This window comes from Hylobates moloch, unplaced genomic scaffold (genome assembly GCF_009828535.3).
Source record: "Hylobates moloch isolate HMO894 unplaced genomic scaffold, HMol_V3 SCAFFOLD_3, whole genome shotgun sequence".
In the NCBI taxonomy this organism is placed as follows: domain Eukaryota; kingdom Metazoa; phylum Chordata; class Mammalia; order Primates; family Hylobatidae; genus Hylobates; species Hylobates moloch.
The window spans coordinates 45,029,077-45,049,578 of record NW_026652278.1 but is presented as its reverse complement, the minus strand read 5'-3'; the positions used below and the strand labels follow the sequence as shown (position 1 = coordinate 45,049,578).

General features: G+C 35.4%; 1 protein-coding gene across 1 annotated transcript in view; it reads left to right on the top strand.

Moving 5' to 3' along the window:
- Positions 1–16,468: 16,468 nt before the first annotated feature.
- Positions 16,469–20,502, top strand: part of LIPK (lipase family member K) — a 47,780-nt gene continuing 43,746 nt past the window's right edge. Inside the window, exons 1-2 of the mRNA XM_032754786.1 lie at positions 16,469–16,540; positions 16,661–16,717. Coding sequence (XP_032610677.1) covers positions 16,702–16,717 — 16 coding nt within the window. The 5' untranslated portion in view covers positions 16,469–16,540; positions 16,661–16,701. The remainder of the gene's footprint in view (positions 16,541–16,660; positions 16,718–20,502) is intronic.

The following is a 20,502-nucleotide window of genomic DNA, read 5'->3' as shown; positions in this document are numbered from 1 at the left end:
TGAGTTCAATATTTTTCATTTTTAGCTCCTATAAATAAGTGAAAATGTGAGAAATCTGTTCTTCTGTGCAAGATACTATTTTAAATAGAGTGGTCAGAAAAAGCTCCCCTGGGAAATGACACCTGAGCAGAGAGGTGACTAAAGTGAGAAAGATCCATTTTAATTGAGTGTTCTGGTCCCGTTGTTCTAAACTGCAAAGGACCACGAAGAGTCTTATAGGCTAACAAAGTAGCCTGCCACAATTTCATAGATGCTGGCAGGAGACAGGAAACTCTTGGGTCAAAGACAAAGGACTTGTATCACAGCGGACCTCAACACCTTCACGTTCTCCTTGTTCCACAAGTCCACAGAGAAGATGCAGAAGTGGACCCAGGTGGATGTTGCACATATGATAAGCCTACGTCACAGCAGAATTCCAAGTTTAGGAACCTCCCAATCTTATAAAGGGGCTGCCAGCAAAACTGTCCAATCTTTGCCCCATATGAAGACATCTTTATTATACTGGTTAGGAACAAATCTACCCTCTACACTGGAGGGAGACGGTCTTCTGTCTTTCAAGGCTTTTCATTAAACACACATCATTGAAAAGATAGTCTGGGACAAAAACTGATCTGAGATATGAAGAAATGCCCTGGAGAATAGTCTCCTAGCATCAACCTTTAGCATACACCAGAATCACCTGGAGTTCGCTAATCTCCAGTGTTCCTGCTTTAGTAGGTCTAGGCCCTGTCTAAGAATTTCCATTTCAAACAAGTTCCCAGCCAATGCTGATGCCACTGGTCAGGAATTTCTACTTTGAGAATTACTGTTTTGAGTCTTAAACAGATCACATTTTGTTGCACTATTGTTGATTTGCTTTCATTTGGCTGTGTTTTATAATCAGCAACTCACAATTCTAGATTACTTAGGCCTATTATTATCTTTGATTTCATTAAATATAGTGAATAACATATCTCTTATTAGAGACAACTCTCATATCTTCCAATGTGGTTGAGCTTATTGACATATATATTTCTTCCCCAGACAAACCTTTGCTAGTATCAACTTCAGATTATCCAGATATGAAACAAAGGAGACAACTGAAATAATAGAGAAAAAATCCTGCTTCTAGGGTATCATAATAATTGCAACCTTAATCTTGTATCTAATGTTAGTATTGATGACATTCTGGTCTATAGCTACAAAATGCACCGATTGAAGCACAGATGATGTGTATCATTTAAAGAGTGTTGATAATTTTCTTTTTTCTCTGTCCTTATTATTTTCTATCCTTATAACATACTCAGTTTCTTCATCTTTAAAAAGCTTTTGAAGTCAAAATTGAGTTTAAATAACCAAATAGCATTTAGACTTCTCAAATTAAACACAGGCCCAGAAATCTATACCATTAATAAGGAAATTATGCTTTGGGATTATATCAGAATTGCTGCAAATCTAGCAGTGTTTTGTTTCCACAGCTCTAAAATTTAACTGCTTTTTGAAATTAGTTCCGTAAGTGACCAAACAAGGACATGCAACTAATAACCCTATTAAAAAAACACTTACTGTTATTTAAAATAACATTTTTACATTCACAATCTATTTTCACAGAATTTGATAGAACTATGCAGTTATCCAGATTTGCCACTAGAGGGTAGGGTAGATTTGAAGGCTGCTTGTGTTTTTCCCCTTAATCCAGGGGCATTTACTCTATTTAATCAATAGATGGTGTCTGTACTCATTTTACTTAGCATGTCAGCCCCTTTATTAAAAATTGTGAAATAAAAAAGACTATCTAAATAAGCAAAACCCAATCAGGAATTAAATTTTAGAGAAGTTCCTAGATGGAAGATAGGAAAAGCTAACACTCTGCTAAGCACTTTATATATGGAATAACACTTAACACCCACAAAAGTACTATAAAATTGGTAATATTATGCCAATTTTATGTTAATTATACAAATATATACATAATATAAATATATAATATTGGCATAGTGTGCCAATTTTTTATTATAGCATGTAAAGTAAGGAGATGTAGAATGAATTATATGTGTAAATTCTCATGAAAAATAGTGAAACCAGGCTATGAATTCGGGTCTTTCTGACTCAAAAACCCAAATTTGTCCAATATACCACATTAACAGGTCAAATCAAGCCTTAATATAAATAAATCTCTCACATAATCACCTGCTAAACAGTACATTTGTTACCTTTGTTATCAATCTTACTTCTTTGTTTTCTATAGTTGGAGTACGTGTGATGTGTTTTTATCATTGCTTCTAGATTTGTGAACTCTGTAAATTCAGGTAACCCATGTTGCACCTCATGATATGTCCTCTACTGCATGGCAACCATCCACATGGGAGCTCTTCTTTAATTATTGAAGCTTATTATTATGTGCCTATATAATAAATGCCTTATGAGCAAATAATTTAACAACTAATTGTTTTTCTCCCTGTCGATAATCCGTTTTGTTCTTTAATGTGTCAGATTACTTTTTAAAATTATATTTAAATAGCAAACATACTTGAGATTGGCTTAATCATTACAAAATGTAGCCCCAGATCCACGGTTCTAGGAAGGCAGAGCAAGATGGAATGCCAGAGCAAATAGATGCCTCTACTGATTGTCAAAGCAAAAGAACAAATAGAAGCCCCCACCGGTCATCCTCCCCACAAGAACACCAAATTTGACAACTAACTATATAACTATATAAAAAAGCACCTTCATCAGAAGCAAAAATCAGCTTAGGTGCCAACTTGACCACTGTGGGGTAGAGTACCAAACAAGCACTTGGGTCCCCAATTCCAGGCCTTGGCTCTTGGATGGCATTTCTGGATCTGGGCTAGACCAGAGGAGAGCCCGCTGTCCTGAAAGGTGAGTCCCAGGGCTGGAAGCATTCACCACAAGCTGACTGAAGAGCCACTGGGCCTTGAGTGAGTTTGGCGGTAGCCTGGCAATACTCACCACAGGCCTGAGGTGGTGGTGGCCATGGGGAGAGACTCCTCTATGGAAGGAGGAAGGGAGAGTGGGAAGGATTTTGACTTGTGGTTTTGGTGCCAGCTTAGCTGCAGTAGAATAAGGCACCAGGCGGATTCCTAAGATATCCAACTCCAGGCTCTGACTCCTGGATGACATCGCTGGACCCGCTTGGAGCTGAGGGTAACTCACCACCTTGAAAGGAAGGACACAAGCCTGGCTGGCTTCATCATCTGCTAATTGTAGAGCCCTAGGGCCATGAAGAAACATAGGCGGTAGCCAGGTAGTGGTTACAGCAGGCCTTGGGCGAGACTCAGTGCTGTGCTGGCTTCAGGTCTGACCCAGCACCGTCCCAGTGGCAGTGGCTACAGGGTAGTGCTTGTGTTACCCGTCCCTCAACTTCAGGAAGCTCAGCACAGAGACAGACCCCCCATTTGTTTGGGGGAAAGTAAGGGAAAAGAACAAGATACTCTGCCTGGTAATCCAGAGAATTCTTCTGGATCTTATCCAAAACCACCAAGGTGGTACCTCTATAAGTCTGCAAGAGCTACAGCTTTACTGGGCTAAGAGTGCCTCCTAACGCAGGTATGGCTGCAGTGACCAAGAACTTAGATCACAGCACTCAAGTCCCTTTGAATACCTAGAACACCTTCCAATAAGGATGGGTACAAACAAGCCCAGACTGTGAAGACTACAACAAATACATAACTCTTAAATGCCCAGACACTGACAAACATCTGCAAACATCAAGACCGTCTAGGAAAATATGACCTCACCAAATAAACTAGGGACCAACCCCAGAGAGAGAGAGAAATGTGCCCTTTCAGATAAAAACTTCAAAATAGCTGTTTTGAGGAAACTCACAGAAATTCAAGACAACACACAGAAGGAATTCAGGACTCCATCAGATAAATTTAACAAAGAGATTGAAATAATTACAAAGAATCAAGCAGAAATTCTGGAATTGAAAAATGCAATAGACATACTGAAGAATGCATGAGAGTCTCTTAGCAGAATTGAACAAGCAGAAGAAAGAATTAGTAAACTTGAAGACAGGCTATTTGAAAATGCAGCCAGAGGGTGGGGTGTGGTGGCTCATGCCTGTAATCCAGCACTTTGCCTGACTAACATGGTGCAACCCCATCTCTACTAAAAGAAATACAAAAAATTAGCCAAGCGTAGTGGTGGGCGCCTATAATCCCAGCTACTCAGGAGGCTGAGGCAGGAGAATTACTTGAACCTGGGAGGTGGAGGGTGCAATGAGCTGAGATCATACCATTGCACTCCAACCTGGGTGACAGAGCGAGACTCTGTCTCAAAAAAAAAAAAAAAAAAAAAAAAAGAAAAGAAAAGAAAGAAAATACAGTCAGAGAAAAAAAGAATGAAAAAGAACAAAGTACAAAAGCACGCCTACGAAATCTAGAAAATAGCTTTAAAGTGCAAATCTAAGAGTCATTGGCCGTAAAAAGGAGGTAGAGAAAGAGATAGGAGTAGAAAGTTTATTCAAAGGGATATAAGAGAACTTCCCAAAACTAGAGACAGTTATCAATGGTCATGTACAAGAAGCCTATAGAATACCAAGCAGACTTATCCCAAAGACTTAATAATCAAACTCCCAAAGGTCTAGGATAAAAAAAGGATCCTAAAAGCAGCAAGAGAGGGAAGGGGTGGGGGAGAGAGAGAGAGAGAGAGAGAGAGAACATTCAAGGGAGCTCCAGTATGTCTGGCAGAAGACTTTTCAGTGGAAACCTTTCAGGCCAGGAGAAAGTGGCATGACATATTTAAAGTGCTGAAGGAAAAAAAAAAACAACACACCTTTTACACTAGAATAGTATATCTGGTGAAAATATCCTTCAAACATGTAGGAGAAATAAAGACTTCCCCAGACAAACAAAAGCTGAGGCATTTCATTAACAGCAGACCTGTCCCATAAGAAATGCTAAAGAGAGTTCTTCAATTTGAAAGAAAAGGACATTAATGAGCAGTAATAAATCTGAAGGTACAAAACTCACTGGTAATAGTAAGTACACAGAAAAACAGAATATTATAACACTGAAATTGTGGTGTGTAAACTGTTCACAAGTAGAAAGGCTGAAAGAACCAATCAAAAATAATAACTACAACTAATTTTCAAGAAATATATAGTACAATAAGATATAAATAGAAACAACTAAAAGTTTAAAAGCAGGAGATGAAGTTAAAGTGTAGAATTTTTGTTAGTTTTCTCTTTGCTTGTTTATGCAATCAGTGTTAAGTTGTCATCAGTTGAAAATAATGGGTTATATTATTTGCAAGCGTCGTAGAAACCTCAAATAAAAAAACATACAACAGTTACACAAACAATAAAAAAGCAATACATTGGCTGGGTGTGATGGCTCAATAATTCCAGCACTTTAGGAGGCTGAGGCAGGAGGATTACTTGAGGTCAGAAGTTCGAGATCAGCCTGGCCAAAATGGTGAAACCCTATCTCTACTAAAAATACAAAAATTAGCCAGGTGTGGTGGTGAGTGCCTGTAATCCCAGCTACTTGGGAGGCTGAGGCAGGAGAATCGACTGAACCTGGGAGGTGGAGGTTGCAGGTTGCAGTGAGTCGAGATGGCGCCACTGCACCACTCCAGCCTGGGTGACAGAGTGAGACTCCATCTCAAAAAAAAAAAAAAAAGCAATAGATTAATACATACCACCAGAGAAAATCATTAAAAGGAAGACAGGAAGAAAGGAAAGAAGGAAGAGAAGACCACAAAACAACCAGAAAACAAATAACAAAATGGCAGGAGTAAGTCTTCAGTTATCAATAATAACATTGAACGTAAATGGACTAGACTCTCCAATCAAAAGACAGAGAGTAGCTAATCTTGTCATCTGCAACAACCTGGATGGAACTGGATGTCATGTCGTAAGTGAAATAAGCCAGACACAGAAAGATAAACTTCTCATGTTCTCACTTGTTTGTGGGAGCTAAAAATTAAAACAACTGAATTCATGGAGATAGAGACTAGAATGTTGGTTACCAGAGTCTGGGAAGGGTTTTTTTTTGTGTGGCGGGGAGGGGAGTGAAATGGGGATGCTTACTGGGCACAAATATAGAATAAATAAGAGATAGTATTTGATAGCACAATAGAATGACTAGTTAATGACAATTTAATGTACATTTTAAAATAACTAAAAGTGTATAGTTGAATTGTTTGTAACACAAAGGATCAATGCTTGAGGGGACAGATACCTCATTTACCCTGATACGATTATTACTCATTTATGCCTGTATCAAAATATCTCATGTACTCCATATATACACCTACTATGTACCCACAAAATTAAAAATAAAAAAGTATTCCCAAACTTAATACAAAACTTTTAGTTCTCTGAGTTTGATTTACTTCATCATCTTCATTGTTATTTCTTTTGTAAATTTATATTATAAAGATTTTCAAACACACAAGAATTAAGAAAATAGTATAACCCGAAGCGCGCATTTTCCAGCCTCAATAATTATTAGCATATGATAATTTCATTTTATCTATACCCTAACACAGCTGGCAATAAAATATTTTAAAGCAAACTTCCAGACACATATCATTTCCTTTGAAAATATTTTATAAGGTAATTTTAAAACATAGGAGATTTTAAAAATAATCACAGTACACAAACATCATGCCTAAAAACCAAGCAGATCAAAAATCTTTTAATAATATCAAATATGCAGGCAATCATTCAAATTTCCCTGATTATCTAATAAATGTGTGTGTTTTTTTTTTAAAAAAACGAGTTTGTCCAAATCAGGATATAAATAGTGCCAGGCATCATATTTGATTTATAGGTATCATAAGACTCACTCTATACTAGCTCTTTCCTCCTGTTTTATTTTTAACCATTTATTTATTGATGCAATTCCTCAGTCCTGATAATATGATCCATCTTTGAGAATACTTTATACAAATTTGTTTTTGCCAAGGGCAATTCTTTTACTATAAGACTATCAGCTCTAATTTATATTTCCATTTTAGCTTCTAACATTTAACTTTTTTTTCCCCAAAGGGCCCCTTTAAATTCAGTCTATACAAATACTTACATCCCCAATAAAATTTTACTCCCTCTTTCCATCATCTCCTCCCATATAACATCAAAAGTATAAGGCTCCCATCTTCAACTTTATATATGAGAGCTGGAATGTCTAAGCCTTAGTGTTGTCGTGCCATCTCTACTCGTCAAATCCAAAACAGAGTCTCTCACACTTGTAGCTTTTGATTTAACCAAGAGAGGGCTTAATTCCTAAATTAATATCAAGTTTATTTCTGAGTTTCTCTTCAATGGTCTTTTTCAGTCATGATATGATAGGTTATATGACTATAAATATCCTTATATTTTTAAGAAGTTGTTATCATTTCCTGGATTTCCACTCTCCTATCAAAATATCAAAGTATGCCTTCAAGAATAATTAGTATGTGATGGGGAGGTTATTCTTCCTCGACTTGTTTGCTTCCTCATTAACAACTAAAAGCTCTTTCTGAAATCTCTATTATATCCTATTAATGAGCAGTATGGTGGAATCAGAAAAACATTTGGGTCCAGAGGAGCTCTGATCACCAAGGACAGAGTAAGGCAGTTGCTTGAGAACCACCAGCACAAAGTCATTCTTATTTGTTCCTAAGATGTTAAGGTTAATCTCTTTATTCAAAAGAATGTCTTGGAACCTCACTGAAAATGGCTCAAAATATAACTTTCCCTGTATTAGAAACCCAAAGTCAATACATAGCACAGTTAGGGAATTTATTTAGTCTGATTACTGAGCAATTAATTCAGGTAATTGCACTGTCAGTCTGAAGTAACTGAGATGAAAACAAAAATTGAAAATCCTATTAGCACAGCAAAGATTTGAAATCATAAAAAAATACTGATCATTAAAATATTTTAAAATACTTGTTGATCTTAAAGTCTTAGTTGGTTTATATAGAAGATATAAATATAGGCTGAATAAAAGACACCTCCCACCCCCCACCGCTTATTCCTTATCTTTTTTTCTCCTGTATTCCAAGGCAGAGTAGTGGAACGCAGGCTTTAAAGAGAGTTCAGTCTGATTCCAGGTTGCAATTTATAACTAATGGTGTCAATTTTTGAAAAGATTTTTTTATCATCTCAAAATATGAAAATGTTTTATATTTATTCCTTCCTGCTAGACGCAACACATTTGCTCTAAGACCACAAAAACCTATCCAATTTATTTTCCAATTTAACATTTATCTTTAACATTAGTCTTTTCTCTTCTGCTGATGTATACTCTTTATTATATAGTATGCAATATATTATATTTTGCTATTTTTTAATTGTTTGTGACCTTTCTTTTTCACTTTTGTAGGTCTGTGGTCAATTCTTGCTCTATGACACACTTTTAAAATGTTTAGCTTTAAAATTCATTTAAAAATGTTATTGCCACAAGGCACAGTGGCTCAAGCCTCTAATCCCAGCACTTTGGGAGGCTAAAGCAGGAGAATCACTTGAGGTCAGGATTTGAGACCAGTCTGGGTAACACAATAAGACCCTGTCTCTACCTTAAAAAAATAAATATATATATTATATATTATTATATATACAATATATTTTATATATATAATTTATTTAGTCAGGTTACTGAGCAATTAATTCAGGTAATTGCACTGTCAGTCTGAAGTAATTGAGATTAAAAAACTGAAAATCCTATTAGCACAGCAAAGATTTAAAATCATAAAAGAATCCTGATCATTAAAATATTTTAAAATATATAATATTTAAAAATATATATTTAATATTAATATTTAAAATATATAATATATACTGGCTAAGTAGATAATAGATAAGGTAAGTAGATAAATACACTTACTATATATACACACACTACATATATTTTATATCTCTCTACTTACCATATATATTATATATATATATAAAATAGTTGGGTAAGCATGTGTGTGTATGTGTATGTGTGTGTATACATATATATAGTAAGTGTATTTATCTATCTACTTACCCTATTTATCTACTTACCCTATATATATAGTAAGTATATATATTTACCCTATATATATAAATCTATAGTAAGTGGATATATATATCTACTTACCATATATATATATATATATGGTATCTGTATATCTCTATAAATCTACTTATAGAGATATATATATATATATATATATCATATATATATATATATATATATATATATATGGTATCTGTATATCTCTATATATCTACTTATAGAGATATATATATATCTATAATATATATAGGGTATATATATAGAGAATATATATATAGGGTAAATAGATTGATAGTTGGGTGTGTATATACATAGTAAATTTGTGTGTGTCTGTGTGTGTGTGTGCGTATACTTGGGTAAGTCCTATCTTGTTATTCTGCTTTAACTCAATGTTCTTAAATATTTTTGCCCTTTTCTTCTCAATAAAATTATGTTTTCAACAAGTTTGAAAAAAATTCACCAGAATTTTAGTTGAAATTGCGTTAAGCCGTTTTAATAATTTAAGAGTTGAACAATTTTCAAAGCTCATACTCCTTCGAAACATTGAATGGCTTAACTTTTTTTTAAATCTATGTCCCTCAATAAAACTGTGTTTATGCTGTTTCCTACATATAGGTCACCCTCATTTTTTATTCAAGGTATTTCTAGAGATTTTGTAATATTGTTGCTAACATAAATTAGATTTTTTAGCATATATCCTAGCTAGTTACTACTTGTTTATAACTGTGACTGTCAACAGAGGAGTTTCAAAATTATCAGTGGGTTTATTCAAACTGTATTCATATCACCCTCAGAGATTCTGATACATCTTCTAGAAGACAGCCTGTATTAGTTCTCACACTGCTATAAAGAATATCTGAGACTGGGTAATTTGTGAGGAAAAGGTTTAATGGGCTAACAGTTCCACATGGCTGGGGAGACCTCAGGAAACTTACAGTCATGGCAGAAGGTGAAAGGGAAGCAAGGCATATCTTCACACGGCAGCAAGAGAGATACAGAGAGCAAAGGGAGAAGTGCTACACACTTTCAAACAACCAGATCTCATGAGAACTCACTCACTATCATGAGAACAGCAAGGGGAAAGTCTGCCCCCACGATTCAATAACCTCCCACCAGGCTGGTTTCTCCTCCAACACATGGGCTTACAATTCAACATGAGGTTTGGGTGGGGACACAGAACCAAACCATATCAGAGCTGTACCCACCCTTACTGATAATATGTCACCCTCAGGATTGGAGAGAAAAGCACTGAAGCAAAACAAGGCTATTGGGTTCAATTTTTTTCATGGAATCATTTTAATATTTTTATTATCTCTAGGAGTTTTTTTAAAATATGGAACAATTTGTTTTCTAAAACAAAACTCAAGCATTTCCTTGAAAAGGAAAAAAAATCACCTCTATTAATCAATTAGCACTCAATCTACTATGTGCAAAAACCGTGCCAAAAGCTTTTGGAATACGCAATCCTATAAATCTGAACTTTGCCTTTGGTCAGTCAGGTTTGGGTAGGAAGTGGCACTTCAGAGTTGGTTAACTGAGCTAAGCTGAAAATAGAGCACAACATACATAAGAATGTGTATTTTTATTAACGTTATCAACAGTCTGTCCTTCTGAATACAGGCAACATACATGTGAAAATACGATTGCCGAGGTAGGTGTTGGGGCAGGAATAAACCTAAATTCTAAAAATTTCAGCCAAACTTTAGCTTTTCTGCATAAGTTACCTTTTTCTGTTCTCACAAATCAGGTGTGTGTGGGAACCTTATGTTGGCCAAGGATGTACAAATGAATCATGGTCTTAAGGGTGGAAGAAACTGGAAAGAGAGGTTTTACTATCTGATGTACTCCTTGGAGACAGTGTCAATAGCCCTCTACTCATTTTCATAAAGTCAGCCATGCCTGCACTCAATAATGGGTTGTCTATAAATGTTAATTTCTAAATTGCTACTCTGAAACTTGCAACACATTTTGCTATGAAAATGATTTTGTAGGTCAGAGCTTCTCAGACTTTACCATGCCCAGAAATCTCCTGGAGATCTTGGTAAAACAGAGACCCAAGTCCAGAGACCCTGATTCAGTGTATTTGTAGTGCAACCCAAGTAAATCGCGTTTTAACAAGCTCCTGCTGCTGCTGCTGGTGCTGAGTCCACAGACCACAATTTGAGTAGCACTGCTCTATACAATGGCTGAACTCCTACATCGGCTCGCCTAAGTCTATTTAAATCATCATATACTACTAAATTCCAGGATCACATATCCTTTCCAACTGCAGTCACAGTTATAATCCCCAGTGAAAACACACACTCCTACACCATCACGTGAAGCATTTCCTCCACTTCACAAGGCTTCAATCAACTATCAAGAGAGGCAGCAAATACCCTGATAGTGACGGCTACTGGGTCCGAGTAGGAAAAAAGGATTTTGGCAATGGGAGAAGTTTAAGAAATAGGTATTAGGTGGAGGAGGTGTCAGCAGCTGCCTTACTGAAGGATTAGGTAGGAGAGGAAAGACTCTTGGATTAGGTCTTCTTTTGATGACTATCAGGTTCCAAGGGACCCTAACAGTGAGAGAATGTGGCCACCAATCACAGTGAACCCTCAGACAAGTGAAGTGGACCTAGAAGGAAGGAGAAATATAGGATTTCACGATATTGGCTTTCCAGAGTGCCGCTCTCCCATTTCTTGTCAACTCAGCATGTCATCTTTTCCTACCATCGTTAAATATGTAACCTAGATCCTGCCTAAAGAGGAAAGGGGACTGACATTTATTTAATGTCTACTAAACATCACGCACTGCGTTAAGCACATTGTATGTATCATCGCATTCACATTTTGTCTACATTTACAAATGTGGAAAGAGCAAGAGCAGTTTCCTCCCTGACCTGGATGAGTGACTTTAAATAAAGTGCTTAATCTCTCCAAGCACAGGTTCTTCATTTATAAGTGAGGGCAACTATTCATACTTTGTAGGCTTGTACTAAGGATTAAAATATATAGGTCAAATCCTTAGCTCAGTGCCTGGCCCATAGTTGATGTTCAATAAATGGTAGCTACATTATTACAATTACCATAATTGTTTTTATTTCAAAAATTGCCAGAGAAGCTTGCAAAAGCTCAACTACTTTGTAAGCAACGGAGTCAAAATTCAAATCTAGGTGCTTTTTCCCAAACTTCAACTCAAGCATAATCTGCGTATTTGAGTGTGTATGTGTTCACAGTTATATATATGTGTGTACCTATACAAATGCAATGTTCTTTATGACTTGTGGTTAAAGAACACAGTAATGTAGTAAAATTAATACTGGGCAGGAAATCAGTTCTAACCTTAGTTCTGCTACAAACCTTCAGTCAATCTTAATTTCTTAAAGTGCAAGCTTCCTTTAAATAAAGCAATATGAATACATGATCTCTAAGGACCTCAGGAGCTCTAAAATTCCATAATTCTATGAGGAAATTTAATGGAGCAACTGAAGAGATACAGACAAAGAGGGGAATAAGTGAAAATTTAATATAATTATTAACTAAATTCATTGCTTTTGAAGTGTTCTTATGACACTCATGGAATTGTAAAACTATTGAAAGTTTTATGTAGTTTAATCTATTATTGATTTATTGTCATGAATTCTGCCTTAGGTATCATGTTTAGAAAGCCTTTTCTCATTCTAATATAAAAATATGTACCTACATTTTCTTTGGGTTTTGATATTGTTCTGTTTGATATTTAAATCCTAATTTACTTGGAATTTCTTTGGTATTTCAAATGGGGTATTTAGCTTTATTTTGTTCCAAATATTTAGTCGATTTTCTAATGTTATCCAAACAATAATTCATCCTTTACCCACAAATCTTTAACTTAAAAAAAATTTTTAAGAGACAGGATCTTGGAGCTTCTATATAGCTGAATATCTGGAGGTTCCTAGAGACTGCGGCACAAGGGAGGGCTTGGAAACTCTGTACCCCTTCTCCCTGCATACCTCTTTATCTTCATGTGATGTGCTAGGCATGGGACACAGTGATTGAAAAGCTGACATAGAGCTTATATTCAAATAAGGGAGAGAGACCATGAATAAGTAAACTGATGATGTCTGCAATGAAAATCCTATGAATGGCTGACCAGAACTCTTACTGGTCAGCTGGTCAGGGGCCAAAAGAAATAGGCTTTCTCACCCACCATGCAGGCCCATGTGGACATGGTAGTGCAAAAGAGAAATAAGGGGCTGGAGTCCCTTGGCAAAGCAGATAAATACCTGCAAACTACCTTTTCAAAATGAAAGCCAGATGGTGACGGTGCCTTTTTGAATGTAGAAAAGCAGGGCTTCCAAGCAAGCTGGCACTATGTTGAAGGAGATGCAGAAACAACCAGTCTGCGTGATGTCTCTAGAAAACAGCACCCCTGACCCAGCAACCTCAGAAGTGGTGGAGCAAGCTGGGAAGCTCATAGAAAATGTAGATCCAGAAAAGGCTGTACAATTGTATCAATAAACAGCAATGGGTTTGAAAATGTGTAATGCCTCAACAGGCAGTTGAACATTTAGGAAAAGCTTCAGGATTGCTAGTGTAAGGATGCAGGATTGATGAGGGAGCACTCTCTATTCAGAAAGAAAAATATTTTTAAGGAAATGAAGAATTATTCAACTGGTTATAAGAAAAGAGTTGCTTAAGTCTTATTTCACTTACACAGTAATGACTATGCAGCTGGGACGGTGGTGGCAGGAGAGCTCCGGCATAGCAGGAGTCCTTGGAGGTGATGGCTGAGCTGCACTGGATCAGCTCCCAGAAGGGTTTGCCCAGCAAGACCAAGCTGCATTTCAGAGGTCTGCAACTCTCCACTTTTAAAGCATATTGGCAATGATTATGCTAGACCCAGCCTGAGTTTAGTGGTTCCAGAATGGGACATCAATAAATCACCAGGGATGGTTTGCACAGCCACATGAATGTACTTAATGACACATTAAGTATACACTTAAAGGGGGTTAAAATGATTTATTTTATGTTGTGTGTATTTTACCATAGTAAAAACAAATTAAGAAGAAGGAATAAGAGGAAGAAGAGGAGTTGGAGAGAAGAAGAGGAGGAGGAAAAGGAAGAGTTAGAAGAAAAAAGAGGAGAAACAGAAGGAGAAGAGGAGGAGGAAAAAGGGGGAAAATTAGCAACACCAGTCATGGCTGGTGGCGTCACCTCCATGGCTGCTGTTAAAGAAGACAAATATTCAGTACTATGCTAGTATTTTGCTTTGCAAATAAATAAATGATACATAGATAACAGAAAAAGTATGACATGGCATTTCAGGGACTTGGAATTTGTTTAAGAGTATTCCATACTTCATTGTAGCCACGGTTTGAATACTAATACTCTAATTTTTAGTTATCAATTCCCCAAATTAAAAAAAAAAAAAGCCAGAGACAGGACCTCACTCTATTACTTATCCTGTAATGCAGTGGCACCATCATAGTTCACTATAGCCCCCAACTCCTGGATTTATGCAATCCTCCCACTTTAGCCTCTTGAATAGCTGAGGCTACAGGCATGCACCACCATGCCATGCACCACCACTCCATGCCTAGCTAATTTTTTTTTCTACCTTTTTGTTTTGTTTGGTTTGGTTTGGTAGAAATGGAGGTCTTGCTATATTGCCCAGGCTAATCTTGAACTCGTGGACTCAAGCAATTCTCCGTTTTTGGCATTCCAAAGTGCTGGGACTACAGGTATGAGCCACCACACCCAGACTACCCACAAATCTTAAACAAACTTTTATTGTGTTCTAAAGTCTTAGCATTAAAACACATTTTATATTGGAAGATTTCATTATATTATTCTACCTTTGCACAGCTAGAATGAGCCCTATTTGGTGGATTATATTTGCTAATATTTAGCAATAATGCATCACAATTTATAAGTAAGCATGGTCTGTAGTTGTTTCTAACCTTTAAATTTTTTAATATCAGGATTATTCTAGCCTGTCTGGTGCATTAGAAAATTTCAGTTTTAAATCCCTCTGTAATAGTTTAGATAGCATAAGAATTGTCTATTCCTTGATGACTTGATAGAACTATAATCTATAACCCCTTTAAGCATGAATTTTTCATGAAGGGATGTTTTATTGTCTTTTAAACTTCTCAATGATTTCTTCGGGTTTTTTATGACCTCTGGAGTTAATGTTGATCATTTATTATTTCCCAGTAAAGCTTTCCATTTCATCCAGAGCATTTGTAAAGCTGATATGCATTAAGAATCTCTAAGAGCACAAAGTAGTTTTTTAAACTTTTTTGTTCAAGAATATGTTGCTGTTTAACTCATTCTTTTGTACAAATATTTTTCTAAGTTAAGCACTTTGAAAAATGCTAACACACTGCCTTAAAGCATTCCCTTAAATTTGTTTTCAAATTGTCTCTGCACAAAGAATCAAATTCCTTTTCTTAGTCTGAATCTTGTATATTACTTTTTCTGTTATAATTGTTAATATTTATCCAAAGAATTATCTCTTGAACATATGTATTAATTCTTCTATTTTCCTAGATATTTTTTTCTTTTAAAATATGAATTCTGAAGTTGTCTATAAAGACAGGCATTAAAGACAACCAGTCTGTGAAGAAAATATTTTGAGAGGAGGAGGAATTTTATTTTGCCTCCTTCCATTTTATAGGAGGAACAGATTTATACCCTGTTTACACATGTAGCTTACTGGATAATAACATGAACATAAATAATATTGACTTAGAAACTTCATTTGGACTAAGTTATAAATTGTATTTCTTATTATATAAGAAAGGGAATACAATTTCTACATTCCAAAACATGTACAGGTAGCCATTTGGACTATGAGACCTACAACAAAATATCAAGTATCTACATAGTAGGGCAACCAGGCATTTGGTGCTCTATGAATTAAAGGTCTCAATGAAGGGCTATACATTATATTATTTAGACTTCATCTGCAGTTTCTCTAAGCATGTTATAACTTCTATGAATTTCAGTTTCCATATCTGTAAAATGGAGATTATACACCTTTAGCTAGCTAGAGATCTTGAAAAATTGGATATACTATTTCCTGCCAATTCTAATGCCCAATTTACATACCAAGGTAAAAGAAATTTGGAAAAGCCAAAGCAATAATTGGGAATGTGGTAGCATTAGAAGTGTTGCAGCTGGATGAGGCAGGAGGATGTGGCATTTTACAGAGATGCTCATATGACTGGGGTCATTTCATCCACCCTTAGTGGAAATTATTTTCTAAGTAGAGAGTCTCAGATTCTGCTGAGAATCTTCCAGTTCATCTAACCCTTGAGGCATGGAACATGAGGATTGGCTTGGCAAGAGTGAGAATTTTAGTCTCAATCACACTCTTTTTCATCACTGGCTAAGAACTCGCCTAACAAGTTTACCTTAGTAGCATCTGTCATATTTGAAACCATGATTAATCTGCTTCCAGTTAAGAAATTTCTAGTTGCGACAACTTCTGAGCTGTTTAGAACAGAGCATGTTCCACTGACAGTTGCCTCTGGAAGGATATGGAATGCACCTGAAGCTCCCAGGTCTTGAAGACAGACCTCCAAAGACTTGGATCAGGTAATGACTTTTCATCTATTTGCAGAGCCTGGATCATAGTGTATTAGTGAGACATGGGAAACCTTCAGAGGGACAGAACTTTACATGTTGATGATGAATACTGTATTTTGATTCTATCAGGTTAAGCAAGATACAGCAAGAGTATAATGTGACAACTTCAGATGGAGAGTCTTCTAGGCATGTTATGACAAGTTTTCCCTTTCAGAAAGCTGTAGCATCTAGAAAGCACACATCACTATATTTGAACCTCAGTGAGAGGAGGTATCACAAGTCTACACCTGGAAAAATCTAGCAATAGATATTTTTTATGAACCTCTCTTTTGAGTCTTGCATCTAGGGGTTTGGGAAATAATGTTTGGATAATGTTTTCAAAACCATTTACCATTTTTTAGAAAGCCCTTTATGTTCTCATTCCAATGGCCTTGAGTATGAATATTCTTTTTTATGATCAGGGTCATCTGCAGGGGAATATGAAGCAAAGTGACTGTCAAGAGTGACACAACTGCTTATGAAATCAATCATTTGTGGATGACACACCATTCTGTTTTTCTGCTGCTTTGTAATAAATAGTTTTACTGGGAGAGGAGTGAAAATGTGGTTCACATTAATGTAGATGATATTTAAGAGTAACATGCTCCTGTCACCCTTTTAATTGCAGACCTGATTGGAAGCTAGAAAGATGAAGATGAGTCAATTGGATGGACTAATATCCTCTCTAGACATAGAGAGATTAAATAATTATTCTTTAATTCTATGTGCCAAAGCCAAACTGTTATTATTTGTGTTTGTTTTTACAAAATAGTTATCCTTTATTTTCTTTTTCTAGAAATAAGAAAGCAGTTTTTACCAGGCTTTCTTCATATCTGAAAACAGAAACCAACTCAAATATATAGCACCTTGGCATACTTACCACTTCAGACTGTAAATATGAGAGTATGGAACTGAATTTTGGAATAACAATATGCAGTTAAAGTGCCCTTTTACTCTAAAATGACTTGGTTTCATATTCCTTCACTGGCCTATCCTGTCTCTCCTTTCCTTTGTAAGGACATTGAGGGAAAAATCATTTCCTTCACTGTTCTTCCTTTGTGGTTTATTTAATTTAATTTTTGCCTTTAATTTGAAGCAACAATCTTTCAGAGCCTATTTTGCCAGGCAGGACAAGTGCTTTGTCCTTCATATTATAGAGGACATGTGAAATATAATGCTCTTTAAATGTTTGTTACTCATTTTTTTTCTGCCTTGGCATTTTTTTTCCCATTCATCCTAAGAGTCTTGTTCTTTTCTGCTTGCCTCTAGGCTTAGAGCACAGAGCTACTAGCCTCTTAACCTATTTGAAAATTCCATCAAAGTTGCCTAGTCTTTCTTCCTGATTCAAATGTGCTAGGTGTTTAATTCTCAAATCTACAATTTTTAGGACTGGATAGCCTATTGTGTAAAGATTTCCTTTCATTCACTTGTTAATAGTCTCTTCACTCCTCCTGATTCATTGTCTTTCACCCTGTGGGTGGGGAAAAACAGGGAAGCAATTTAAATCTAGTTTCTGACAAACCTGACCACTAATAGTTGTGAGTCACTGTGTTTTGTTAAGAGGTTAAAGGTGTTAGAGCTTTATGAAGGATGCTGAGGTCCTAAATCTTTGTAAACACCCAGTGGGTTTTTAGATTTAAAATGTCAGATAAAAATGAAAAATGTGGCAGATGCCAAAACATTCTAATTGATAAACAACAGTCATCTGGCAAACCCAGTCATTTGTATGGCTGCCAAGAATCTTTTAATAAACAAAAACTATGGGATACTGCTGAAGTGATTATTACAAGACGGAAGTACTAAAACTTCTGAACTTTGCCCCTAAGGAGACATCTAGGACATTTGCTCAGAGGTCATTGAGTTTAAATTTATACGTAATTATTTCTAAATGTCATAACCTTTGCTATTATTATAAGGATAATTCAAGCTAATAAATTCATCAAGGAAAATATATAACCAATAAGCAAATTAGTGGAAGAGGGAAAATGTTTATTCCCAGTGACCAAATATAACCATTTTCATTTTGGAGTAATTCTTTTAGTCTTTTGAAGACCATACTTTTTTGTTTATTTGTTTTAGAAGTTTAAAAACAATAAAAATTTAAAAATATATAACAGCTGCTTAAATATTATTTTTGCTTCTATAGCCCCAAAGTTTGCAAAACTCTGTTAAGTGACTGCAAATTTTTAGGTTGGCATATAAAATTTGTGTCATATTTTTAAATAGTTGCTAAGGATGCACTTTATGGCACATTGTAAATATTAATAGTTTAAAATTAAATTGTTACACAATTTTCAAAATGAATCCAATACAATAATGATTTGATGCCTAATATACATTTAAAAATTCCCTTATTTAATGAATTTAAAGTTTTACATCTTTTATTTTTCTCCTTCTATTCATATTCTCATTCCAGTAATTTCTACAGATGTTTTACATATTCCTACAAATATATTTTAATATAACATATTGGTGTTATTACTTCTTTTATTGATCAATAGATCATTCTCTGCAACTAAAAGTTCCATGTACATTAAAACTTAAATTGTTTTCATTTCCTGTGACCATAAGGTTGCATTTTTAAAAAAGTTTTTAATGATGTGTGATTTTAATTTTTATTTGTATATAACTGTCCAAAGGATCATAACACATTAAAAGTTTAATGAAAAATGATTAAGCGTTAGGAGTAAAACTTTATTGGCGATGCTTTTCTTAATGATGTAAATAGATCTTTTCCTTTTAATTTCTGCATCCATTGATGATTATTTATTGACAGAATGACACAAAATTCATCATCTTTTTCATTTTTTGAATAGATGTGAGTGCTGAGAAACCATGTTTACATAATGCCACAATTTTTTGAACTCTTTATGAAGCTCTGTGTCACAAATCACATAGTGATGCACCAACAAAAATTATTTTTTTTTAATTATACTTTAAGTTCTGGGATGCATGTGCAGAATGTGTAGATTTGTAAGTTACATAGGTATACATGTGCCATGGTGGTTTGCTGCACCTATCAACTCGTCATCTACATTAGGTATTTCTCCTAATGCTATCCCTCTCCTTGTCCCCCACTCCCTGACAGGCCTCAGTGTGTGATATTCCCCTCCCTGTGTTCTCATTGTTCAACTCTCATGAGAACAGGCATGCGGTGTTTGGATTTTTGTTCCTGTTAGTCGGCTGAGAATGATGGCTTCCAGCCAAGACACAAAAATTATTTTTTATGATCTATCTACTAACCACTCAAGTGTATCCTTTTTCTATTTTTTTTTTAAAGCAAGGAATTGGAAACTGACTTGCAGAGGTTAAACGCCCTTGGAAAGGGATTGCTATTTTCTTAAGGTCAGTTCCTTTCCCAATACCAACGTCAATATTGTCAATTATTCCCTTGTTAGTGAGTCTCAGCCATTTATACAGCCTGGAACAAATCACATCATAAGATTCAGGAAAGGAGAGGGTTGGGCTTTTCCTTTGAAAGTTAGAAAAGGAGACCCTGCTTCAAACCAGAAATTCTCAGGCCAAATTAGTACTACAAAAGAGTGTAGATGAGAGTCAAAGTTCATTCTTTTAAAACTACGAATGTGCCTATGTATTTCTTGAAAGGTATTGTATACTCTGTAGACTATTGGTATATATAATTCTTTTGCCCAGCAACTTTTTCCTCTATTTAACATAATGTTATGAGTATGCTTCCATGTTTTTATGTAGCCTTTAAAATAATTTAATGGATTTATCTACAAGATTAAATTAATGTATTACAGTTTATTTTAAAATCGTCTTGTAATTGAAAACATGTTTTTAATTTTTATTACTAATAACAAGAATTAAAGCAATCTTGTACAAAAAGATCCCTCTCCAAGTTGAGAATTTACCTTTTTAGCATGTATTTATTGAGTGGAACTACTGGGATATAAAATGTGGATGTTCTT